General features: G+C 37.9%; 1 protein-coding gene across 1 annotated transcript in view; it reads left to right on the forward strand.

Annotated features, from left to right (window-relative positions):
- Positions 1–6,957, forward strand: part of LOC120530667 (low-density lipoprotein receptor-related protein 1B-like) — a 1,848,048-nt gene extending 1,841,091 nt beyond the window's left edge. The window contains exon 92 of the mRNA XM_039755091.1: positions 4,023–6,957. Within this exon, the coding sequence (XP_039611025.1) occupies positions 4,023–4,163 (141 nt within the window). The 3' untranslated portion in view covers positions 4,164–6,957. The remainder of the gene's footprint in view (positions 1–4,022) is intronic.
- The last annotated feature ends 14,983 nt before the right edge of the window (positions 6,958–21,940 follow it).

The following is a 21,940-nucleotide window of genomic DNA, read 5'->3' on the forward strand; positions in this document are numbered from 1 at the left end:
TTGGGTACCGTTGGTTTGACTTTGTGTCGAATGAGCAGTTGCTCATGGAGTCCCTGCATTGTGTGGAAGCATCAGTTTCGGCACTACGGCCATATGGGGTGTTTTTCCCCGAGGGTGATCCAGCTCGTAAGGTCCTCATTGTTGGGGACCCAAGTGGCTGGACCTGGCCAAGGGGTCACCCATGTAACACCTGGCACCAACAGATAGAGGGTCATTTCCAGGTGGGACTGGACCGCGTGTCTGACTGGGGGGTTGCCAACCGGTATCCCGTGTTGTTTCGTCTTGTAGTGGGTGTGGCAATGCACTGTACCAGTGCATGCTCCCCAACTTTACTTGACTTCACTTACTTGTAGGAATTATGCTAAATTCTGAATTATTATTTTGTGTACTGCTAAAGATAATTAATTATTCATCTTTGTACTAATTTTTAGTATGTGTGCTTATGGTAACAATAGTTGTCAGCTGTGGTGTTTTTTTTTTTTTTGTATCTATTTAAAAATGTCTTATTTTCTTACTTTCCTGCTGCAAACAAATTCTCTATGATTTAAGAAAGTGCATTAAGTACAATTATGTGAATGAATATGACATTCAAACCTAGGTGGTGGAATAGTTTGAAACAATTGATTTGTGGCTTTGAGTGAGAGGTCCATTTAATAACAGGTTAAAACATCCTTGATTTAAGTAGGTTGCAGATTAAACTTTAGTAGGAGTCAGAATGGAATAAATCAAATAGTTGCGTACTGTATGCGTACTGTCAATTGAAGAACTGCTGAATGTTATACCTGTTAAGAGCAGAAACATTATTAATGGCTTATACTGTAAAAGTATAAAGTGAATTGCATTAGCTGAAACTCAAAACAAGTAAAAGTAGGCCTTGTTGGTATCACAGAAACGCAAAAATATTTCATAATAAAATGTAGTTTAAATTAGAAATAGCACAAATCTGAACACTTTCTGAAAACACTTCAAAATTGACACTGGAGTCAAAGTTCCTCATTTCTAGTGACTTATTTCACATCATAACATATATGTGGACTTGAGTTAACCTTCATTTGCTGAGAAGTAAGCTTGAAGCACACAATCAAACATTATTTTTATCGACATCTAACTCAAAATTGAGACATCCAGACATGTTGTCTATAAGACAATCCAGTACAATAGTTCAGGTGATTTACTAGTTTCACAATATTGACTAAAAGATGAAAAAGATTCTTGCTAATATAAAAAATGGAATGGAATATTCTCCACACATCAAGTCCCCAGGATATTTTTAAAGTAAGTTCTATTGCAGGTGCCAAACCAGCAATTTTAAAACCGTTCTAAAAACGCCTAACCAAGGTTCTATAAATTATTCAAGTATAAGATGAAGAAATAAGCTTTAAAAATAATTGAAAGATGCCAGTGTCAGTGTATTTGTTAAAATTTGTTTTGTACCTTAAGAAAAGCAAAAACCCAAATGATTTCAAATGGAATGTCATTACTTCTTGTGTTTTCTGTACTACCATGTCTGGACTATTGTCCAGGTAATTGTAACTTCATGCAGTATGCTGTAAGGATTTCTTTTTCAGTGGATTTTGGCTAAAAACATTATTAGAAAATATGTGTTAAATATTGCCGGTAACAATCTGCATTTTAATAACTGCTTTTAGTTTAAGAAAAATACACAAAAATAGTAAACACTTTGATTAGGTAAAAAACTCAGATGGTTACTTTCAGGACACCTCATGTAGGCTGACTTTTTGGCTGAAGCCAAAAGTACACTGTGATGTAAATCTGTAGTGCCCACCTACAGAAACAAATAACAGATTTCATTTTTATTAATAGTAATAACAATATAAATTAAACAGAGACAGAGGGGGGTCTTGCCAGCTCTTTCAGTCAGTCATTATCCAACCCGCTATTTCCTAATACAGTGGAACTTCGGTTCACGAATGTCTCGGTACACATACAACTCAGTTTACGACCAAAAAGTTCGCCAAACTTCTGCCTCGGTTCATGACCACACACTCGGTATACGAACAAGCCAGTTTCCCTTTCGGTTTGTACATATTCAGTTTCTCCCTGTGCATTTCCTGTGCAGCAAGTGAGCGAGCAAGAGAGAGAGAGTGCGACACACACACACGCACACAGGCGTGCGCGACACACACACACACACAGAGGCGCGAGAGACAGAGGCACACACACAGGCGCTCCAGGCTTGCGAAAGAGACACACACGAAAGAGAGAGAGAGGGAAGGCTGAAAGCATAAGGTAGAAAAGGCTTGTTTTTGTTTTCAGTTCTGTTTACAGCGGTCGGTTCATAGGGTGCATTGTGGCAATGTTACTTTTCTTGGTGGTTTATTAAATTACAGATTTTTCAAATGTTCATTTTTTTCCCTGTGCTTAAAACTCATTAAAAAAAGTGTTTACAGCGATCGGGTCATAAGGCTATAGCGCGAACTCTTGCAATGTTAGTTTTCTCCATTGTTCAAGGTTTTCTCGGTGTTATTCAATGTTTTTACATTTAGTTTACTATTAGATGTGCATTCTATCATATAATTAACTATATTTGTGCTTAAAAATCTTTAAAAAAAATATATTTACTCACAGTTCGTACGGTCTGGAACGGATTAATTGTATTTACATACAGTCCTATGGGGGAAATTACTTCGGGTCACGAACAAATCGGGTTATGACCAACGTTTTGGAACGAATTATCGTCGTGAACCGAGGTTCCACTGTACAGGGTCACGGGGGTCTGTTGGAGCCAATCCCAGTCAACACAGGGCGCAAGGCAGGAACAAATCCCGGGCAAACACACCGGAGGGCACACACACACCCACACACCAAGCACAATTTAGGATCGCCAATGCACCTAACCTGCATGTCTTTGGACTGTGGGTGAAAAATGGAGCACCCAGAGGAAACCCATGCAGACACGGGGAGAACATCCAAGCTTCATGCAGGGAGGACCTGGGAGGTGAACCCAGAGCTCCTTACTGCGAGGCAGCAGCGCTGCCACTGCGCCACCGTGCTGCCCCCTGCCAGCTGTTTCCACCTTCTATATACCTGGATGATGTTTACCGTTTGATTTAATTCTAGATTTAAAGACAGCAAAAGCAATACAACAATCATTATCAAAGCCATAATTCTACAGAACTAACTTTATTGGTCAGAACATTGAACCTTTTACTGAGGACTCCTCAGTTTTCATCTAACTTGATTTGAGATTCCCCAGGCTGCTCTGAGAAAGTGGTTTACTGACACTGTCAAGGCCTGCATTACTAAAGGCTGAATCTGCATTAACAAGCTGGGGGATCCTTGCCATATAATGTCCCTACTGACACTGCATCATTCATTAAGCACCAGTTTACTTTGAGAACAACTACTGTACCTCTCTGGTAAGGCAATCAAACAACAGCAGTAGAAGGAAAGAGTTGAAAGCGCAGATTTGCAGAGGCTGCCTCTACGCAAAGCTTCTGCACCCACAATCACAAAATCTGTGACTTGAGGTCTGAACTCGTCAATCATCTAAGGTCACATGCAAGTAACTATAAAGTGACCCAAAGGCATCTCGCTTTGTTAACTAATTTTGAAAGAGACTACATATGCATTTGAGAGGGCTCACTGATAACTGCCATATTGTCAGAGTCAGTTGTGACAGAATATGCTCTGGCTCCCTACAGCTTTATAATGATAATAGGTACAGTAAAGTAATAGAATTTTTATACCAAAAAATATTCCTTTGCCTTTTCTGAATTTATAGCAAGTTGTTCCACCTCATCTCATTACTGTTGTCTTATGCAAGCCATATATTGATGCAGTTTATCAGAGAATCCAATATATTAAATGCTAATACACATTGTTGTTATTACTTTTGCTTTTTAGGAGTTTTAATTTCCTACTTTAATAATAATTAAGAATTGTGTTTTATTTTTCTGTCTTTTAATTTAAATCCAAAGCATATCGTTATTCTGCCAGTTCTGGCACTTAATTATTTTGTTCATTCTCACATTCTAATGTTTTGTGTTCTGTAATTTCAGCCTACAAATTACACCAATCCAATGTATGCAAAAATCTATCTTGATGGACAGAACTGTCGGAAAACAATAGGTAGTGTGGATGAAAGAAAAGAACTCCTTCCAAAGAAACTTGAGGCCACTATACGAGAAACAGCTGCATAAAATGACATTATGATTTTAAGTTCTTTTATACTATCTGTATAAATGTAAAAAGAGAAAAAAAATTTTCTATGCCCCTCTTGGGTCCTGATAATCTTTTTGTGCTTCTGCCTCAGCATTACCTCCTTGTTTTGCTTTTGTGCTGAAATCTATTTACCAGCCATTTGTACTGTGTTTTTATGAGAAACAATCTGCACTACATACTACAAAATGCTGCTGATGATTTGCATACTCTTTTAACCACAAGGGAAAAACATAAATATGACAATGGAGGAAAATCAAAATATTTTCTACAGAATTTTCATTTTGGTTTCTTTCGCATCCTTTTTTTAAATATTGTATAAATAATATTATAAAGCCCCTTTGTTAGTCAAATTCAGTTTGTATAATGTCACTGCTATTTTGTCGATGAACTGACATTGTTTTCAGTTATCCGATCATTTTTTTCTGTCTTTGTTTGAATTGCCTTTTGTGAAGAAACTGGGGAATCAGACAAAATGTTACAAATAAGTTTATAAAAACCCACTGTGAATTAATTGTTTGATGATGTAATTGTATGAGAGTCAAGAGTACAAATGTAGCTGGTATGTTTTCAAATGTACGTTACATTCCAATAACATTTCATTTTGTCATATATTGCTTAATATTTTTTTTTACCTGATATCCGATTGCCTTGTATTTTTTAATAAGAGTATCAAATCCATTTTTACATTATGAGTATATTTCATATTTTCTGTATTCTTGAGATTTGAGCTATCAGTTGCCTATATATGACATAAAAGAAACTTCTTTATTTTACTTGCTAGTGTTTTTACTTATGCACAGCTCAAATACAGAGCAACTCATAAGCATTTCAATTTACGACTGTGGCCTCTTAAAAGCCTAGTTTATGCGAAAGCCAATCTTATATGCCATATATAGGTGTGCAGACTTTGTATGAGAAAGAATGGGTACAGGCTTCAAAATATTGTAAGTGGAAAGATATTATATTTTCAATTAAAATGATTCCCCGTTTGCAGGTCTACATACTACTGACACCTGTTTTTATTTTTTGTTTTTTTATTTTTATTGTTTTTTTCCCTGAATTCAATTTTAAGAATGCACTTTGATTTGATTCATCAGATACTGTGCTTTATGCATTAGTGGTGTAAAAAAAATGGTCATAAGCAACATGTTTAGTACGAACCAAATCTAAAAGATAATTTGTTGCAGCTGAATATTTTATATAGTAATGTTTTAAAATAAAATTTTAAAATAAAAATACACAACTTGGTTTATTTATTAAAATATCAGGATGTTAGTATCATTTTGTAGTCAGTTTTATGAAACATTTTCAATACACACAATATTGATAAATCAGGCATTTTTACAAATGCCTAAGTATTACAATAAAAATGTGCAATTTGCTACCTAGAATGTTGAATTTTAAAATGTCTTTTAATATTTTTTCTTAATACTTTAACATTCTGATATTTTGGTGTTGCTATCGTTTCATGTTCCATAAATACTGCATTATGATGTAAGCCGCCACTTTCACCCCAGATGTACCATTACCACAGTAACAGTCAATATAACTAGATAATGCTAAGTGCTATTTAAGTGCACATTCCCACTTCTGCTCAAGGTTCTAACTCAGCAGCAGTTAAAGTCAGGCAGGAACTGTAAAAATAAATCGTCAGTGCTAAAGAGAAAAGTGATTTTACTTCAAAACATGGCCGCTATGGGTTGGTAAATTGTTTGATAAAAAAGAATACTGTAAATAATATCCATACTGCCTACAGAGCAGACAAGTCAATAAGTTACTAAAGTGAAAAGAGCACAGGGATTTCTACAGAAAAATTCAGATTTTTTTGTATTCATTCATATAATTTGGTTAAATGTTACACCTCCACTTTTGATTCACATATCAAAGTTTTGTGAGCGTTGCAATATATTGTATGGGATGTGGGGAGTGTCCAACCGATGTAATACATTTCACGTACTGTACTGATGCAGTACTACATTACGTGTTTTCAGCTCTTTGACATGTACTGTACTACTTTGTATGTGACTGTTGCTAATAATTCATACAAGTACAAATGATTAGTGCCACCGCATTTCTGAAACCCGACCTTCTAGGATGGCACACCGTTTCAATGTAAACCATCGATAGAATACCGCTACAGTTTGTACTCATCCCTCATTCTCCAACCAGCAACACAAGGAGGCATTTTGTGTAAATACACAGTAAGTTCCAATGAGATGATCACCTATTCAGATCTTTTGCTGTCATTAAATATCTACACTTTGGATGGTTCAAGTCTTTTTTTTTTTTTGATGGCGATGTTGCTTTTCTTGTTTGTTTTTTTTTTTTCTTTTGTTGTTAGAATTTTACAGGAGAAAATAATTCCACTGTTAAAAACGAAAGGGCTTTTTGTTAAGTGTTTATACTGTACTTACATTGTACACTTTATTGTACAATATGGCCAAGAAATATATCCCTTTGTAAAATGTTTGAAATTTTTATATTTATTGTCTTCTAAAAAATTTTTTGTCATAATTATATTTATTCACTTATTTTCTATCCAGGGATGAGGGATCATTACAGAACTGAATTTATTATATCGCTAGTGTTATGTTGCTTGGCTTACATATTGTTTTATATTTTTCTAAGCAAATCATTTAATTTAGATTGCTCAATATTTTCCATTTGGGTTGTAATAATCAGTTTTGCCTATGTCTGTAAGAACTACTACTGAAATACTTTATAGATGAGATTTTGTTGACATGTATGTAAATGAAATGATAAATATTTAAAGAGCAGTCTGGTTTTAGTCATGTTTTATGAATAAGTTAAACATCCTACCAGTGGCACAGAAACGGCCTGCCAGTGTTATTATATTACTGCGCAGTAAATGAATGAGCTGCTGTGTGAGCCATGGTGTTCATAAAGATACAGAATAATTCCACATCATCTGTATTCTACTTTTAAGTTTTTATAACTCTCCAAAAAGCCCCAAATAATATTCAAGCCTTCTAAAATGTGTTACATAACACCACTCTAGCAGACTGTTCTTTTCACGTCCATTTTAATAAGGTTATTAATTTGCACTTCCTCGGAGGGCCTGCTCCTCTTGTTAAGCAGTTGAAAACAAATATTATGAATATTTTTTCTGTGTATTGCAATGTCTTTGCCTCATTACTGTATTCTTTAAAAATTTGTCATGAGTGAGACTATGCTAATGCAACATTATTAATATGTTAATGAGCCTTTTTAAGCACATTAGTGATACTAATTCTCTGGGGAGTTGGATTATAGGAAAGGGATATAAATACAGACGCAAATGTTTAATAAATAGCTCCAGATTACAAGGATTCCATTACGTGCTGATATTAAAGTGAAAGAAAATTCTATTTAAATAGATGATACTTAAATTACCTTAAGAAATATGCTACAAATGATGATAGTAAGAATTTATAATCTAAAAAAAGTACTTTTTCAGACTTCCCTCATTTGTCATTGTTACTACTCATTCATTATAGAATATGATCAAGCTCAGCTGACCAGCAGAAAACGGCACTTAACTCGATCTACTTCTGCATTGCTTTTTATTTATTTATTTTTTCCTGCTTTTAAAAATAAGTATTTTATCATATTTAGAGCAGCATTAAATCAAATCTTCCACTGAAGTACATACATACATATATCTCAAGTACAAACAACTGGGATTGAATAAATAAATGTTAAATGCAGGGTTACCCAACTCCATTCCTGGAGGGCCACAGTGGCTACAAGTTTTCATTTTTAAGTAGTGGCCAGTTTTTGCTGCTAGTAAACTTCCTTTAATTGATCTGCTATTTAAGACTCAGACCCTTTAAATGAAGGTGAGCAATGTCAGTCCTGGAGTTTTTTGTTCCAACTCAATTGTTTCATGAGTAGCCATTTTTTGCTGATGAAGTTCTGATTGCTCAAGTGACATTTTTCTGCTTCATTTTAGTTGATCCCCTATTTTCTTGTATTAGTTTTAAACAGCTCCATTCACTGGTTTTAATTGCTCCTTATTAGCAATAAGATGCAAATGACAAAGGAAACAGCAGATCTGCATCTAGCTTGTCTCCATTTCCAGCCATGTGTATTCATTCATCATTCACTATTTGGTTTAATAAAGTACTCAGAAGGAAACTGAAGAGAAAGTGAAGAACATAAAATTGCTCATCCATTTCAGGTTTCAAATCATTTGGATGATATCATTAGAAAGGAAAAAAATCTATGATTTAAGAATGACCTGACATTGCAAAGTTAAAACAGCAACACGTCATGATATTAAATAAGACCTGTTATTGGCAAGGATTGTTTTCTAATTAAGAGCTGGAAAAAACCTGCAGCCACTGCAGCGCTCCAGGACCACCATTCACTACCCTTGGTTTAATGCATCCTGGCAAAAAGTACTCACTCATCCAACTTCAAAAGTCATCTTCCTTATATTATATACTAGCTGTCCACCGTAGCGCCGCCCTTGTAGTAGTGAAACAGGGCAGTGAGGTGGGCTCTGCCCGGCTCCCCACTCCTGACGTCGCGCTTCCTCCTCCCCTCGGCCTGCAGCCTTTGTCTCAGATTAGCGCGAATATATCACTCCTGCAAGTGCACTGTGATTCTTAGCACCATGAGAGAAGTTACAAAATCAACCGGAATGTTCAAGCAAATTATAGAAAAAAAACCAATCTACATCCATTAAGTAGTTCTCTCGTGAAAAGTGGACAGACAGACAGACATTGGATTATCTATATAGAGAGAGATAATATGTAATATATATATTATACTAGAGGGTTGCCACCTGCTCTCTTCGCTCGCCAACCCCCCTGGCCTGCCAGCCACTTCGTGTCTCTGCCACTCGTGTTGTGAAGAGGAAGGCTGAATGCACCCCAAGGAGACGCGGTTGCTCCTCTGAAACCCCCTCTTAAATGGTTATACAATGGGAAACAAATAGTTTTTTTTTAACCTCCTCTTTGCTTGATCAGCTGCTGGATTATTAATGCCGTACCGTGTGATCTGTATCTCACAAGGCGCTTCGAACATTTAAAAGGCTGTACAGCAGCTGTCCCTCTCTTTGTCTTTTATTTCCAGCCCTGGGTGTGGTTAAATCTCTTGGCACAAAGTCTTGTCTCGGGGGACACGAGTTCTTGATATTTTTTAGTTTATAATTTAAAAACAGAATAAGAATCTGAAAATCTAACAACATCACATTAAAGTTCGATAAATTGTGAAAAGTGTGATACCAAACATATATGTGGGTAGCCCAATTTAAAGCATGACAAAAAAGTGGCATAAAAAGTGGCATAAAATTGTTGCACTTTTAGGGTTAGGATTTAATATATATATATATATATAGAGAGAGAGAGAGAGAGAGTAGATGTATATTTCTGTGCTGAAAAAACAATAAAACTAAAGCCAAATCGTTAGCAAGAGGAAACATGGCAACAGCATAAGGACCATGGCACGCTAACATAGAAGATGAAGTGCAGAACAGCCATGAAGTCATTTTTCCCATTCCAGTTAGGGTCACCTACACAGAAACTATTGTTGAGCAGTGATATTCCATAATAAAAACAAATTCTGTCTCAGTAGAGTAGCTGTACACACATACACCCCACTTTTCTTGACTCTCGAGTCAGAGTTCTAGAAGTAATCCACATGTATACTGGAAGAAAATGCAATAAAACAGGGTCCTGGAGGTCCACAGTGACTGCTTTAACCAAATATTAAATTACAAACCGTTTATTTACTCCTAAAGCAATATGTTTTTGTGCTCAGTTTTAGTTAACCTGCGTGTTACAATTCAGAACTCGTAATTGCCAATTTTAGTTTTAAACAGCTTCATTGACGTTTTAATTATTGCCTGTTTTCTTTACCAGCCATCTGTTAATAATGGGGTGCAAATGAGAAGGACCCACCAGCTCCCCAGCTAATGTGCTTCCATTTAAATCTGTGAATTTTCATTATGAAGTCTCTGTGTTAATATAATGTTTTGAAATAAATGAGAGAAAATGAGAGAAAGGGAAGATGTAAAAAATCTATTCCAGACCACAGTTTTGGAGCACAAAATATACGCATAATGGTCCCAGAAAATTAAAAATCTACAATGTGCTAAATTAGTGTTTCTAATGAGTTTGCACGCAGTTTGAGTGAGGAACTTTCAGATTTGGATACGACTGCTGATCCTAATGTAATGTGGGAGAGCTTCCGTGACAAGACCCTGAAGATTGCTGAGGATTGTGTTGGTGTTACCGGTGTTCCCAGAAGGAGGTGTTTTATCTCGCAGGACACCCTGGATATCATCGAGAGAAGTCGCAACACACGGCTCAATGGCAACTCTGGTCTGTACCTGGAACTGAGAAGGTCGGCTGCGAGGGCTCTGAGGACAGATAAAGAGGCGTTTGTTAGAGGAATCTGTGAGCAAGTGACACACTATCTGTGGCCTAGCGACCCACGTCCTGCTTACAGAGGAATCGAGGCATTACGCACATCTGAATCTGTTCCTCGGAGAGTTGCAGTCATGGCGGCTGATGGAACGGTCCTTATGGATGACACTGCAGTTGTGACCCACTGGGCTGGCTACTTTGAGCAATTGTTCAAAGCTGATCCTCCGGCTAGGACGTTGGCTATCTCCGGGTCCACGGTTCTAGCGTCTGATCTTCTGATTAGCTGTGAACCACCTAATCTCACTGAGATTGCACAGGTGATGAACCAGCTGAGGGGTGGATAGGTTGCAGGGATCTGTGGTATCCGGGGTGAACGTCTCCAGGCTGGTGGTAAGGCTGTCCTCCTGGCATTGGAAGCACGCCCATGTAACACCTGGCTGCGGTAGATAGAGGGTCATTTCCGGAGGGTGGGACTGGATGGTGTGTCTGCCTGGGGGGAGGTTGCAAACCGGGATCCCGAGTTGTTTCGTCGTGTAGTGGGTGAGGCAACACACTGTACCAGTGCAGGCTCCCCAACTTGACTTGACTTGAATGTGCTAAAAATTTGTATTGGAAGCATGAAAGCACTGTAAACCCATAGAATTAAATACCACGTTTTGTTATCTGACAAGCCTAGTTGGGATGAAAACTTGCAGCCACTGCAGACCTTCAGGACCAATGCAGAGTACCCCTTTATGCAACAGCCCAGTTTCTGTGTAATCCATAATGTCATGAAAGGTGTCATCTCATTACAAATCCGTCTTTGTTGTACTTAAAGAATGCATTGTATGATCCTTCTACTTGGAGCTTCAGTTAAACATATGCATACATAATGTCCTCTTGCATGTCTACTTAGCTTATGTATTTCTGTGGTACACAAAATATGCTGCCTTTCTATACAAAGGCTCGAATAAAAATAAATTTAAGCATTGAGCTGAAAAGAGGCATGGAAGGTGAGTAATATTGTGCAGAACCCACAACTACAACTTTTTTTCAGATAATGTTTCTAATCTGCCTCACTATGGATATTACACAAAAAAGACAAATTCAAGATGTAAGTTTCTAAAAAATCATATGATGTGGATTTGTTCCATGCTGTTTAGTCAAGATTGGCCATGAAAAACTATTTAAAAGCAGCTTGCGGCTCTCACCTCCGAGCATCAGATTGGCACCAATTTTTTCTTGCCTTGCTGTATTTATAGCTTCTGGCCCACAGACAAGAAATTAATCAGGTTGGGTTTGAAATGTCTGTTAAAACCATTTTACACCACAAAACCTGTGTCCAAAAATTATTTTGTGATTTAAAGTTCCCTTGAGTCTTGTTCCGTAGCAATTTCGGTATCAAAGTTCTGGTGGGTTTCAGTGGACCTCAGAGTGAGACATTATCAAACGGTGTGTGTGTGACAGAGTGCACTTAAAGGGCAGGATTTCAGAGTCCTGTTTTAACCCATTGGCCGTCAACAATTTCTACAACAATCCTGGCTTGGATCAGCTCAGTTCACAGTGTATTTACGAAATGAAGCGCGTGGTGTGGAGGCAGAGGCAGGAGTGTGAATGTGCAGAAAGTGGACAATAGCAGAAAAGAATAGTTTGAAAGAAGCAGTAGAAATTCAGGAACATCAGGGTGCAAGGGTGAGGACATGGTGTTTCACAATGTGTTAGGCTGCCAATGATGATAAACTGTCATCACTGGCATAAAATAAAAAGATGAAGATCTATCAACATATCATTTTGTCATACAGTGCATCCTCCAAATGACAATATTCAAAGATATCGCCAGCATCGAATGCAAAAACGGCAATAAATATTTGTAGATTGCCAACTTTCCAAACATATTGTACGCAAGTAATTGACACGATTTATGATAATGATGACAATTACTCTAAAAACAGAGAGATGTACGAGTTATTTAAAGTTCATAGGAAAAACCAGTACGTCAATTAAAGGACTCTAACCTTCAAGCCATATTTGCAAAGCTTGGGTTGCACACGCTCACACAACAGACCAGATGTCTGCCAAAATCACTGCGCTGTCCGAGGGTCTGCTTAAGCAAACCAGAAACAGGCGGGCGGCACGAGGTCCCAAAAAAAATTTAACAGACTGCAAACATTTTGTTCTCCAGACAAGAAATTGCATTGACCGTGTCATGGACAATTGGAAAACTTTTGTTATCACGATCAAGTTGAGCTTGTTATAAACCTTTCAGCATACATTAATCTATTGAGATTATTTTAATACTTACTGTATTTTAATTTTATAAATGTGAGATTTGTGGCCGTGCTCTGCTTGCTCTAAATGGAGAGACGCCATTGCTACTGTAGCTACACAACCCTATTTATACAGTAAATCATTACAAGGTTTACAGAGCTCATTGCAATCTAACTACATAAGTAACAGAAAAGTGGGACAAGTCAACAATTAACTATTGTTTTCATTCTAACCCTTTTCTTAATTAGTGACCTGTTTTTGCTGTTAATTAACTTCTTTTGAATTAATTTTAATTGACTTGGTTTTTAAGAAATGTTTCCCTGAATTTCTTCATCGTTCCTCTGAATTGATTCATTTCTTTCCTTAAATGGCACCCAAACAGAAATGAAATGTGAAGTGAGTGAGCCAACAAAACACCAGCTAAGACAGGGCCTGCAACTCCAACCAATTTCACTCCAACCAGATACTTAATGAGGCACTGAGTCTTGTCGTTAATTAATTCTTTAATTCCATGGCTTTTGCTGCTCTCATTGTGCAATAGCAGACATTGCCGAAATTGTGGATTTTCTCTTTTCTAAGAGCAGATCAGCATTCCTGAGACCTTCCTTTCAGATATTGTATGATGGTTGGGGCAGCACGGTTGCGCAGTGGTAGCACTGCTGCCTCGCAGTTAGGAGACCCGGGTTTGCTTCCCGGGTCCTCCCTGCATGGAGTTTGCATGTTCTCCCCGTGTCTGCATGGGTTTCCTCCGGGTACTCCGGTTTCCTCCTACAGTCCAAAGACATGCAGGTTAGGTGCATTGGCGATTTTGTGTGTGTGTGTGCGTGCATGCCCTGCGGTGGGCTGGTGTCCTGCCTGGGGTTTGTTTCCTGCCTTGCACCCTATGTTGGCTGGGATTGCCTCCAGCAGACCCCTGTGACCCTGTAGTTAGGATATAGCAGGTTGGATAATGGATGGATGTATGATGGTCACAGTTTGCTGGTCTTATTTTGTATCTCATTATTGTTTGACTGCTAATTTAGGAAAAAGAAACAACTGAGGGGTCTGAGTCTTCAACAGCAAGTCAAATAAAATGAATTTAAAAGAAGTTAATAAACAGCAAAAACAGGTCACTAATTAAGAAAAGGGTTAGAATGAAAACCTGCAGCCATTGTGGCCATCCAGTACTGGAGTTGGGCACCCTGAATTATACAATCACTGTAACATGGCACTGAGAAATGCTACAGCTTGCTGTGGTGTATTGCAGCACCTACTGTACAGACTCACTTTGAGACATGTTCATGTAAAGAGAAACAGAAGAGCGGTGCTTAAGCTGAGTGCCAGATTGTTTCAAAATCAGAGGCCAAATGTTTGCCTTCAGAGAAAGCAGAAGCAGCTTAAATATAGTTTAGTTTATGCTGAAATACTAAAGGAGCATGCGCACAATCGACAATTAGAGGAAAAGGAGCATACTGCCTGCAAAGTCGGAGTGCAGCACCTGCCATATTGGCAGTGCTATCAAAACTAATACCCAGATGTCAGAGGAAATCATAAGCAACATGGATGGTGATACAGTAAGACATGTTGCCAATTAAAATGACTAAAGGCAATGGCTTCTGTCCGCTAATCAGTTATATTGAACCCAGGTGCTGCATTTTATCTAGAGACACCGTCACCAGCCATTCATTTCACAAACATAATTCCAAGAGCTAAAAAGTGAACTATCCACAGCCAATAAGCGTGTATTTAACAAATGAAATTTGCACTGAACTAATTGGCACTCCAGTCACCATAAAAAACCTCACACTGGTTCCATTCCATCTGAACTAGTGTGGTGCTGAGGTGTCGACTACTGCATGGCTGTACTCAGGTCCTAATCTGGGTTCCTGAGTAGGTTTGTCATATGGGGGGTGCGGCAATGCGCTGTATCAGTGCGTCCTCCTAACCCTAACCCTCCTCCTCTTCCTAACTTCTGAGAATTACATTATGATAATGCACCACTACATCAAACTGCTAGATGGAAATTGGTGGTACGGCAGCCACAAAATTCTCCAGCCCAGACCAAACACAAGACAGACCTGTCACGTAACTATTTAATGCCTTGTAGACTTAAGGACTCACAGGCAAAATGTGTTGATAGATGATGGAGCACAAAGAAGCTTTACGCAGTAGTTACCACCCCTGACCCAGGCCTCGGTTGCATGTTTCGCCACACTATGTTGAGAACCTACCTTAGCATACCTGGAATATCAGATCTGACCTACAATAGCAGCTGTTCTTGGCAGATAACAGGCTGTATGAGTGACTGACTCCTGAGCATGAAGATATGCTCCTATACCTAATTTAAAGAGACAGTGGCAGACACGCGGGACAATTTATGACATGCTTTCACTAATTTGTAAAATACTTTTTATACATAATTGTATCAATCAATTTTTTTTTCTGGGAAACGTATCCTCGTTCTTCTTTTTGAGTTATAAAGCAGGGCATGTTTTTTAACAATTCACTTATAAATCTGTCAAAGGTGGTCTTGATCACGTTATGAAATGTGATAAGGATTTGTGTTCTTAAATTTAGATCAGCCTAGGATATTAAGTAGGTTTCTGGACAGCCTCTACCATCAAACACTTAACAGAAATCTTTAACTTTCCAACTCACGGTGGCTTAAGGGGTGGAAACGCACAGATTTCATTGTGCTCGAGATGCGCATCATGATCTTAACATAATATTGTGTTGTAACATGAGTTTTGAGGAAACGTAGTCAAATTTATATTCACATTTACTTATTTGGTTGACACATTTTCCCCAAGGTGACTTCCAACATTAAAACACAGCTGGTTGCATTTCCTTTGTTTTTCCAAATGGAGTCACTCAGTGTCAATAGCAGGATTTGAACCCACAATAATCTGATTACATTGTCCAGTAATGAAGCAGTTTAAATGTTTGCAATTACATTACAGTTACTAGCAGAAATAGATTTTCTTTACTTGCATTACATACTTTACATGTTTCTAAGCATGCTGTATAATATATCTGTTTGCAATTAGTGTCTTGAAAAGCAGGCATACCATCTCACACACCCTTCGAGGAGGTGAGCGTCACTACCCGATCTGCATCTCCTGCCCAATTTTCACTGCACATGCGTACTAATTTCATTTGATAGATCTATCAGATATGTTCCAGAGACGTGGGCTATTTCTGTTGGATAATGGATAGATGGATGGATGAAAAGAAATTTTCCTTAGGTAAAATTATATTGAGGTTTATTTGCCTTTATAAACAAAAAAAAATTTTTAGCTTTACAACACACTGAAAGAATATGATTAATGAAAAAAATTTAATTCTGGTTTAAGGGGCATGGAGCAAAGTGAATAGCAGTGTATATCTGGAAACTTTTATAATTAAACATTTGCTGCATTAATGTTTTGGGTTATTGTCATGTACAGCCTCTTGACTAAATAACTGTTAAAGAATTAGGTTTACACAAGCAAACAAATTTTCAATATTCAATCAAATGAAAATGTTAAAAAGACTGTGTTGTAAAAGGAAGTAATGTATCCCGATTTTTTTCAGCCACATCTCTTTTAATGTTCCAGCGAAAGTGGTGAAGAAGTCCTTGTGCTTGTAAGCTTACTGAATCTTTACCTTCATTGTTACTGAATGTATGGTAGAGAATTACAAAATGGTGTAACGGTCATCATGGATATCTATGGGAGTCACTGAAATTCTGCACCTTTTCCTAGACTTGTTAGTGATGGAATGGCTGAAAGTGCAGGTCGGCCAATGATTCATGTGGAAGGGAGCACCTGGTTCGGAGGGCCCAACAAACTGTAAGGGGAGTAGCCGACCATATGTAAATCTGTGGCAGGAAAAAGGTGACGGAGGAGAAGAGAGCACCCGAGCCAAAGGAGAAAGAGACGCCATCAAAATGACAATAGGGAAAGCTACTCAACTCTCTGGAAAAAGTCTGGTGAACCCGGGTTCATTTATGTAAGAATCATTTTCTTTTTCTTATGAATGAGGTGAAATCAATCAGGAGAGGATCTGATGGGCCAGCATTTGGAACTGGGTAGTATTACCTTTCCCAGAACAGGAGGTACGGCTCGGCACATCCGTCACCATAACAGACTGTAGATGATCATGACTAACAATGAGCATTTAAATAACTCTGGTTTCATTAATTTGTTTTTCACATTTGTGTATTAGTGGTGTATGTTGTTGACTGTTGTGACACCAGAGGGCACTGTCACTCCTCAAACCCGATAGACAAACACCCAAAGGATCTTTTATTCCTTCTCTTCTAATAGTCGTGCCTTAAAGCTCCTTCACCACCATACAACAACACTAATGACCACACAATAATTCTCCTCCTCTCCTCCCAGCAGCTCTGTCACACTCCCTCCCAACTCCAGCTCCGCTGCTGTGTTCCCATCCATCCTTTAAATAGTCTTTGATCCAGAAGTGCTTCTGTCCTTCCATCCATGTGATTCACCAGCACTTCTGGGTCAGATGGAGACATATTTTCTTCAGCATGAAAGTACTTCTGTCCTTCCATCCCCATGACGGCTATATTGAAAATGGAAATCCCCGTGTCTCTCTGCAGCGTCTGCTGGCGGCACCCACAGTACCCAGCAGGACTGTGAAGCCAAACTCCATCTCCCATAGTGCCCTGTGGGAATCTGGGGCACCGCTAAGCTGTAGGGAAGTTACCCTCTAGCGTCCTGGGGGTTTCGTCCTGGTTGAGCTGCCAGCCGTCCATCACACTGTTTTGTTTCATGCTTTGTGTGATGATCTGCGCTGCATTGTAGTGCTATGTATACAAGAAGTTTGTTTGTTGTGTCCAATTATTTACTTTATGGGATAATAACAATTCTCTTGCTTCTGTATTTCTGGTGGTCTAATAGGGAAGTAGTATGGGTTGCTTGAGCCCCAGATCATTTCTTTTCTACTTTTTAGAAAGTCTCTAAATTGGAGGATAACATAAATGTCACAGCAAAACAATTCATTCTGCTGTATTGTTTTCCTTAGTGCATTTATTAAGCTAATTAACAAAATCACTCTCTTGACTGTTGTTAAGAATTTGTGTGAGTATATAAATTATGTTTTTTTTTTTATTTTACAGCAATGACATCTTGGTTTTGTTATGGGTGTTGCCATATAGTGCATGGACACATACAGTAGAACCTCAGTTCACGACCATAATTCCTTCCAAAACTCTGGTCGTAAACCGATTTGGTCGTGAACCGAAGCAATTTCCCCCATAGGATTGTATGTAAATACAATTAATCTGTTCCAGACCGTACAAACTGTATGTAAATATATATATTTTTTTAAGTTTTTAAGCACAAATATAGTTAATTAAACCATAGAATGCACAGCGTAATAGTAAACTAAATGTAAAAACACTGAGAAAACCTTGAACAACAGGGAAAACTAACACTGCAATAGTTCGCGCTATAACGCTACTAACCGCTGGCTAAAAGCACTTTTTTTAATGAGTTTTAAGCACAGGGAACAACAACAACAATGCACGCTACGAACCGATCGCTGGAAACAGAGATCAAGCTTAGTGCATTCTTTAACTGCCTTCCTACCTTAATGCGTCCAGCTCTCTCTCGCGCTGCCTGTGTGTCTGCATCTTGCGCTGCCTCTGTGTGTGTGTCGCGCTCTCTCGCACTGCCTGTGTGTGTGTGCGCGCTGCCTGTGTGTGTGCGTCTGTCTCTGGCGCTGCCTGTGTGTGTGTGTGTGTTGCGTTCTCTCGCTCTCTGTCTTGCTCGCTGCACAGGAAATGCACAGGGAGAGACTGAACATGAACAAACCGAAAGGGAAACTGGCTTGTTCGTATACCGAGTGTGTGGTCGTGAATCGAGACAAAAGTTTGGAGAAGATTTTGGTCGTAAACTGAGTTGTACGTGTACTGAGACATTCGTGAACCGAGGTTCCACTGTATCCAGTGTAGGTAACGGAAACCAGAGGTCATATTTAAGGCCGTAATTGAAGTGACGATACTTAAACCAGCTCCTCAGTACATTCACTGTCCAAGTTTTACTGCTATTAATTGTGCTGTTTGAAGTGTGTCAGGTATCAGATTCTTCGGCTACAATCTTCCGACATTTTATTGACTTAGATTTTGGTTTTTGGATTTAGACATTTATTAGGCTTTCTTTCCTGTTTTTTTTTCTCTTTGCTGCAGCTCCAGGACGGCCACACATATTATGATCGTGCTGGCTCAGGAAGCGGTACAATATAAACGCTTCTTTTTGATAGCCACCTGCCTTTTTGGTAGTGTAAAGAGCAGCGAGACAAGAGAGGCAGAGAGACAGGTGTACAGATTGCTATACAATACACACTGCAGATCATGAGGCCACTTATCAATAAGTGCGCTTGGCTGCTGGCCACTACCATTTAAGTTCCAAGTGGCTATATTGTCACACCATCCATACAAAGTATTGCAGCATACAGCGACATGAAATAATGTTCCCCAGGACTGTGGTGCAGTATATACATAAAAACAAGACAAATGCAAGACAGGTAAAGAATTATACCAGGGTACTCCAATAATAGTCCTGGAGGTCTACAGTGGCGTCAGATTTTTGTTCCAAACAGTTTCATAATTAGAAGCCAGATAATGAAACTTCATACTTAATTATATGGCTTGTAATTGCTTTCATTTTTCCAAGACAAAAATTGTATATTTTTTGTTTTCTGACAACTTTATCCATATGTTTTTTGATCCTTTCCTTCTCTCTCTTTTATTTTAAAACATTTCATTAACACAGATGCTTCACTATGCATATACACAGGTTTAAATGGAAGTGCTTTAGCTGGAACTGCTGGATCCTTTGACATTTTCACCTCATTATTAACTGATGACTGGTTAAGAAAACAGGCAGCAATTAAAACCTAAAAGTAGCAGTTCATAACTAAAATGGACAATCAAGGCTTTTGGAATGTAAGAAACAAGTAAAGCAAAATTAGTAAAAAATATATATATATATATATAAAATGTTGCTTTATTGGCAAATAAACAGGTTGTAATTAAGAAACTGGTTAAAGTGAAAACCTGCAGCCACTGTGGACCTCTAGGACCATAATTAAATACCATTTGAACTATACTATATTGTAAATAAATAAATAATAGGTAAGTGACTAGATAACAATAGATTAAAATAGTGATATATAATAACACCAACTAACAGTAAAAACAGTAGTAGTGACAAATGTAAAACATATAAATAAACTACCAACAGTAGATCTGATTTACCATTTATAAAGCTTTTCAGAACACTCTCATTTAGCAACAGTTCAAAACAGTAAATACATCTGCTGTTTTAAAACTTAATTTCACCAGACAGATCAAACATCTGTTTTTCAGCATTTCCATTTAACCGAGAAAGTGACATTGAGGAAAATGGATTGTTTGAGGTCATATTAGCTATAAGGATGACCATAAATTATTCCCTGAAGCTTTCATCAAAAGAGCAAGATGAGCTGCAGTACAATATCTCAGAATATTCAAACTAAAACAAACTATTGCTGTCTAAGAAATAATTACTGCGAACCTTTTCACTTCATACTAACTTCATCTTACTACTCTGTTACTTGTAGAGTAGAACTATAAGCACATTGGTGCAATCCTGCTTATTCATTTCAGTTTATAAATATTTCTTGCAAATTTCAGTGCTGATGTATTCAAGGCTCTTTGGAACAGCCTCTTTACATATCTTCAACACATCACCTTGTTGCAAAGCCTGGCAGGGAGTCTTGATATCACTGCCTGTAACTTCACCTTTCATCTCTTCAGCTGGTATAAGCGATTTAAATAAAGTGAGAATTCTGGGTTTCATAAAGCCAGTCTACGCTGTGGATTTTTATGTTTGCTTCTGACGTCTATCTGTACCACTTACAGTACCTGCTATCCTGACATCAGTTTGATGTCATCTGCCATCACAATTTCCCCGTAAATAGGTGAATACAGGTCAAATTCTATAAGGTGGTCCAGATCTAATTATGCAATTTTCATTATGCTATAACTTATTAAGTTTATTACATAGAAAATCACACAAAAAATCCCAGACCATCAAGAAGTGTGCAAACTGATGACATGAAGAATCGTCATAACGCTGCATAAATCAAAATCATCCAGAAGATCTGGATCTGCATAATTAGATCTAGACCACCCTGTATGGTATACAAGGTGCTCAGGACATGAGAAACAATTTCTTACAACGGGAAATTTGCCCATAGCACAAATTTTCAGAACATGCAGTAGACAAAGCGAAAATATGAAACTCAATGGCAACATCTTTTTTGTTTTTGCCAACAATTTTTTCTGTAAAGTAAATTATTGCTGTCAGTGCTGGTCGAAACCCATTTGGTGCCCTCAGATTTGTTCCCCATGTTGTCCAGCAGTCAGCATTATTATGACACACAAACAAACACATGTAAATTCCAGCTGCAAAGAACAACATTTATTTCTATTGCATGTTTTCATAGAAGATATGTAGCTTATATGAGAGTAAGTAAAAATTACAGTTGCAAAGAATAAATAAATAAAATGAAATAAAAAAATGAACATAAATAGATGAATTAAATCAAGAACAATTTTCAAACAGATAAAGAAGTAAGTAATGGAAATTTAACTTAATTATTAAATACCTAAAGTTATGTTTTAAGTCTCTAATGATTATAATACTATGTCCAGTGTTTTGGTCAGTTGGCCTGAGAGGACAGGAAAATAGAAACTCTAGCTGGCGAGATCTACATGCTTCCGTTAGGTCAGATTATCTCGAGGCACAGCGTGATCTACCACAGCAATGCTGATGACACACAGCTGTACTTATCAATAGCACCTGATGACCCAGATGCTGTTAATTCACTAACAACAACATTTATTTATATAGTACATATACATACAAAAAAGTAGCTCAAAGTATTCTACATAATGAAGAAAAATAAAAGACAAAATAAGAAAATAAAATAAGACAACATTAGTTATCATAGAAAAAGAGTAAGGTCCAATGGCCAGGGAGGACAGAAAAAACAAAAAAAAAAACTGCAGATGGCTGGAGAAAAAAATAAAATCTACAGGGGTTCCAGGCTACAAGACCACCCAGTCCCCTCTGGGCATTCTACCTAACATAAATGAAATAGTC

The sequence above is a fragment of the Polypterus senegalus genome, chromosome 6 (genome assembly GCF_016835505.1).
Source record: "Polypterus senegalus isolate Bchr_013 chromosome 6, ASM1683550v1, whole genome shotgun sequence".
Classification (NCBI taxonomy): Eukaryota; Metazoa; Chordata; class Cladistia; order Polypteriformes; family Polypteridae; genus Polypterus; species Polypterus senegalus.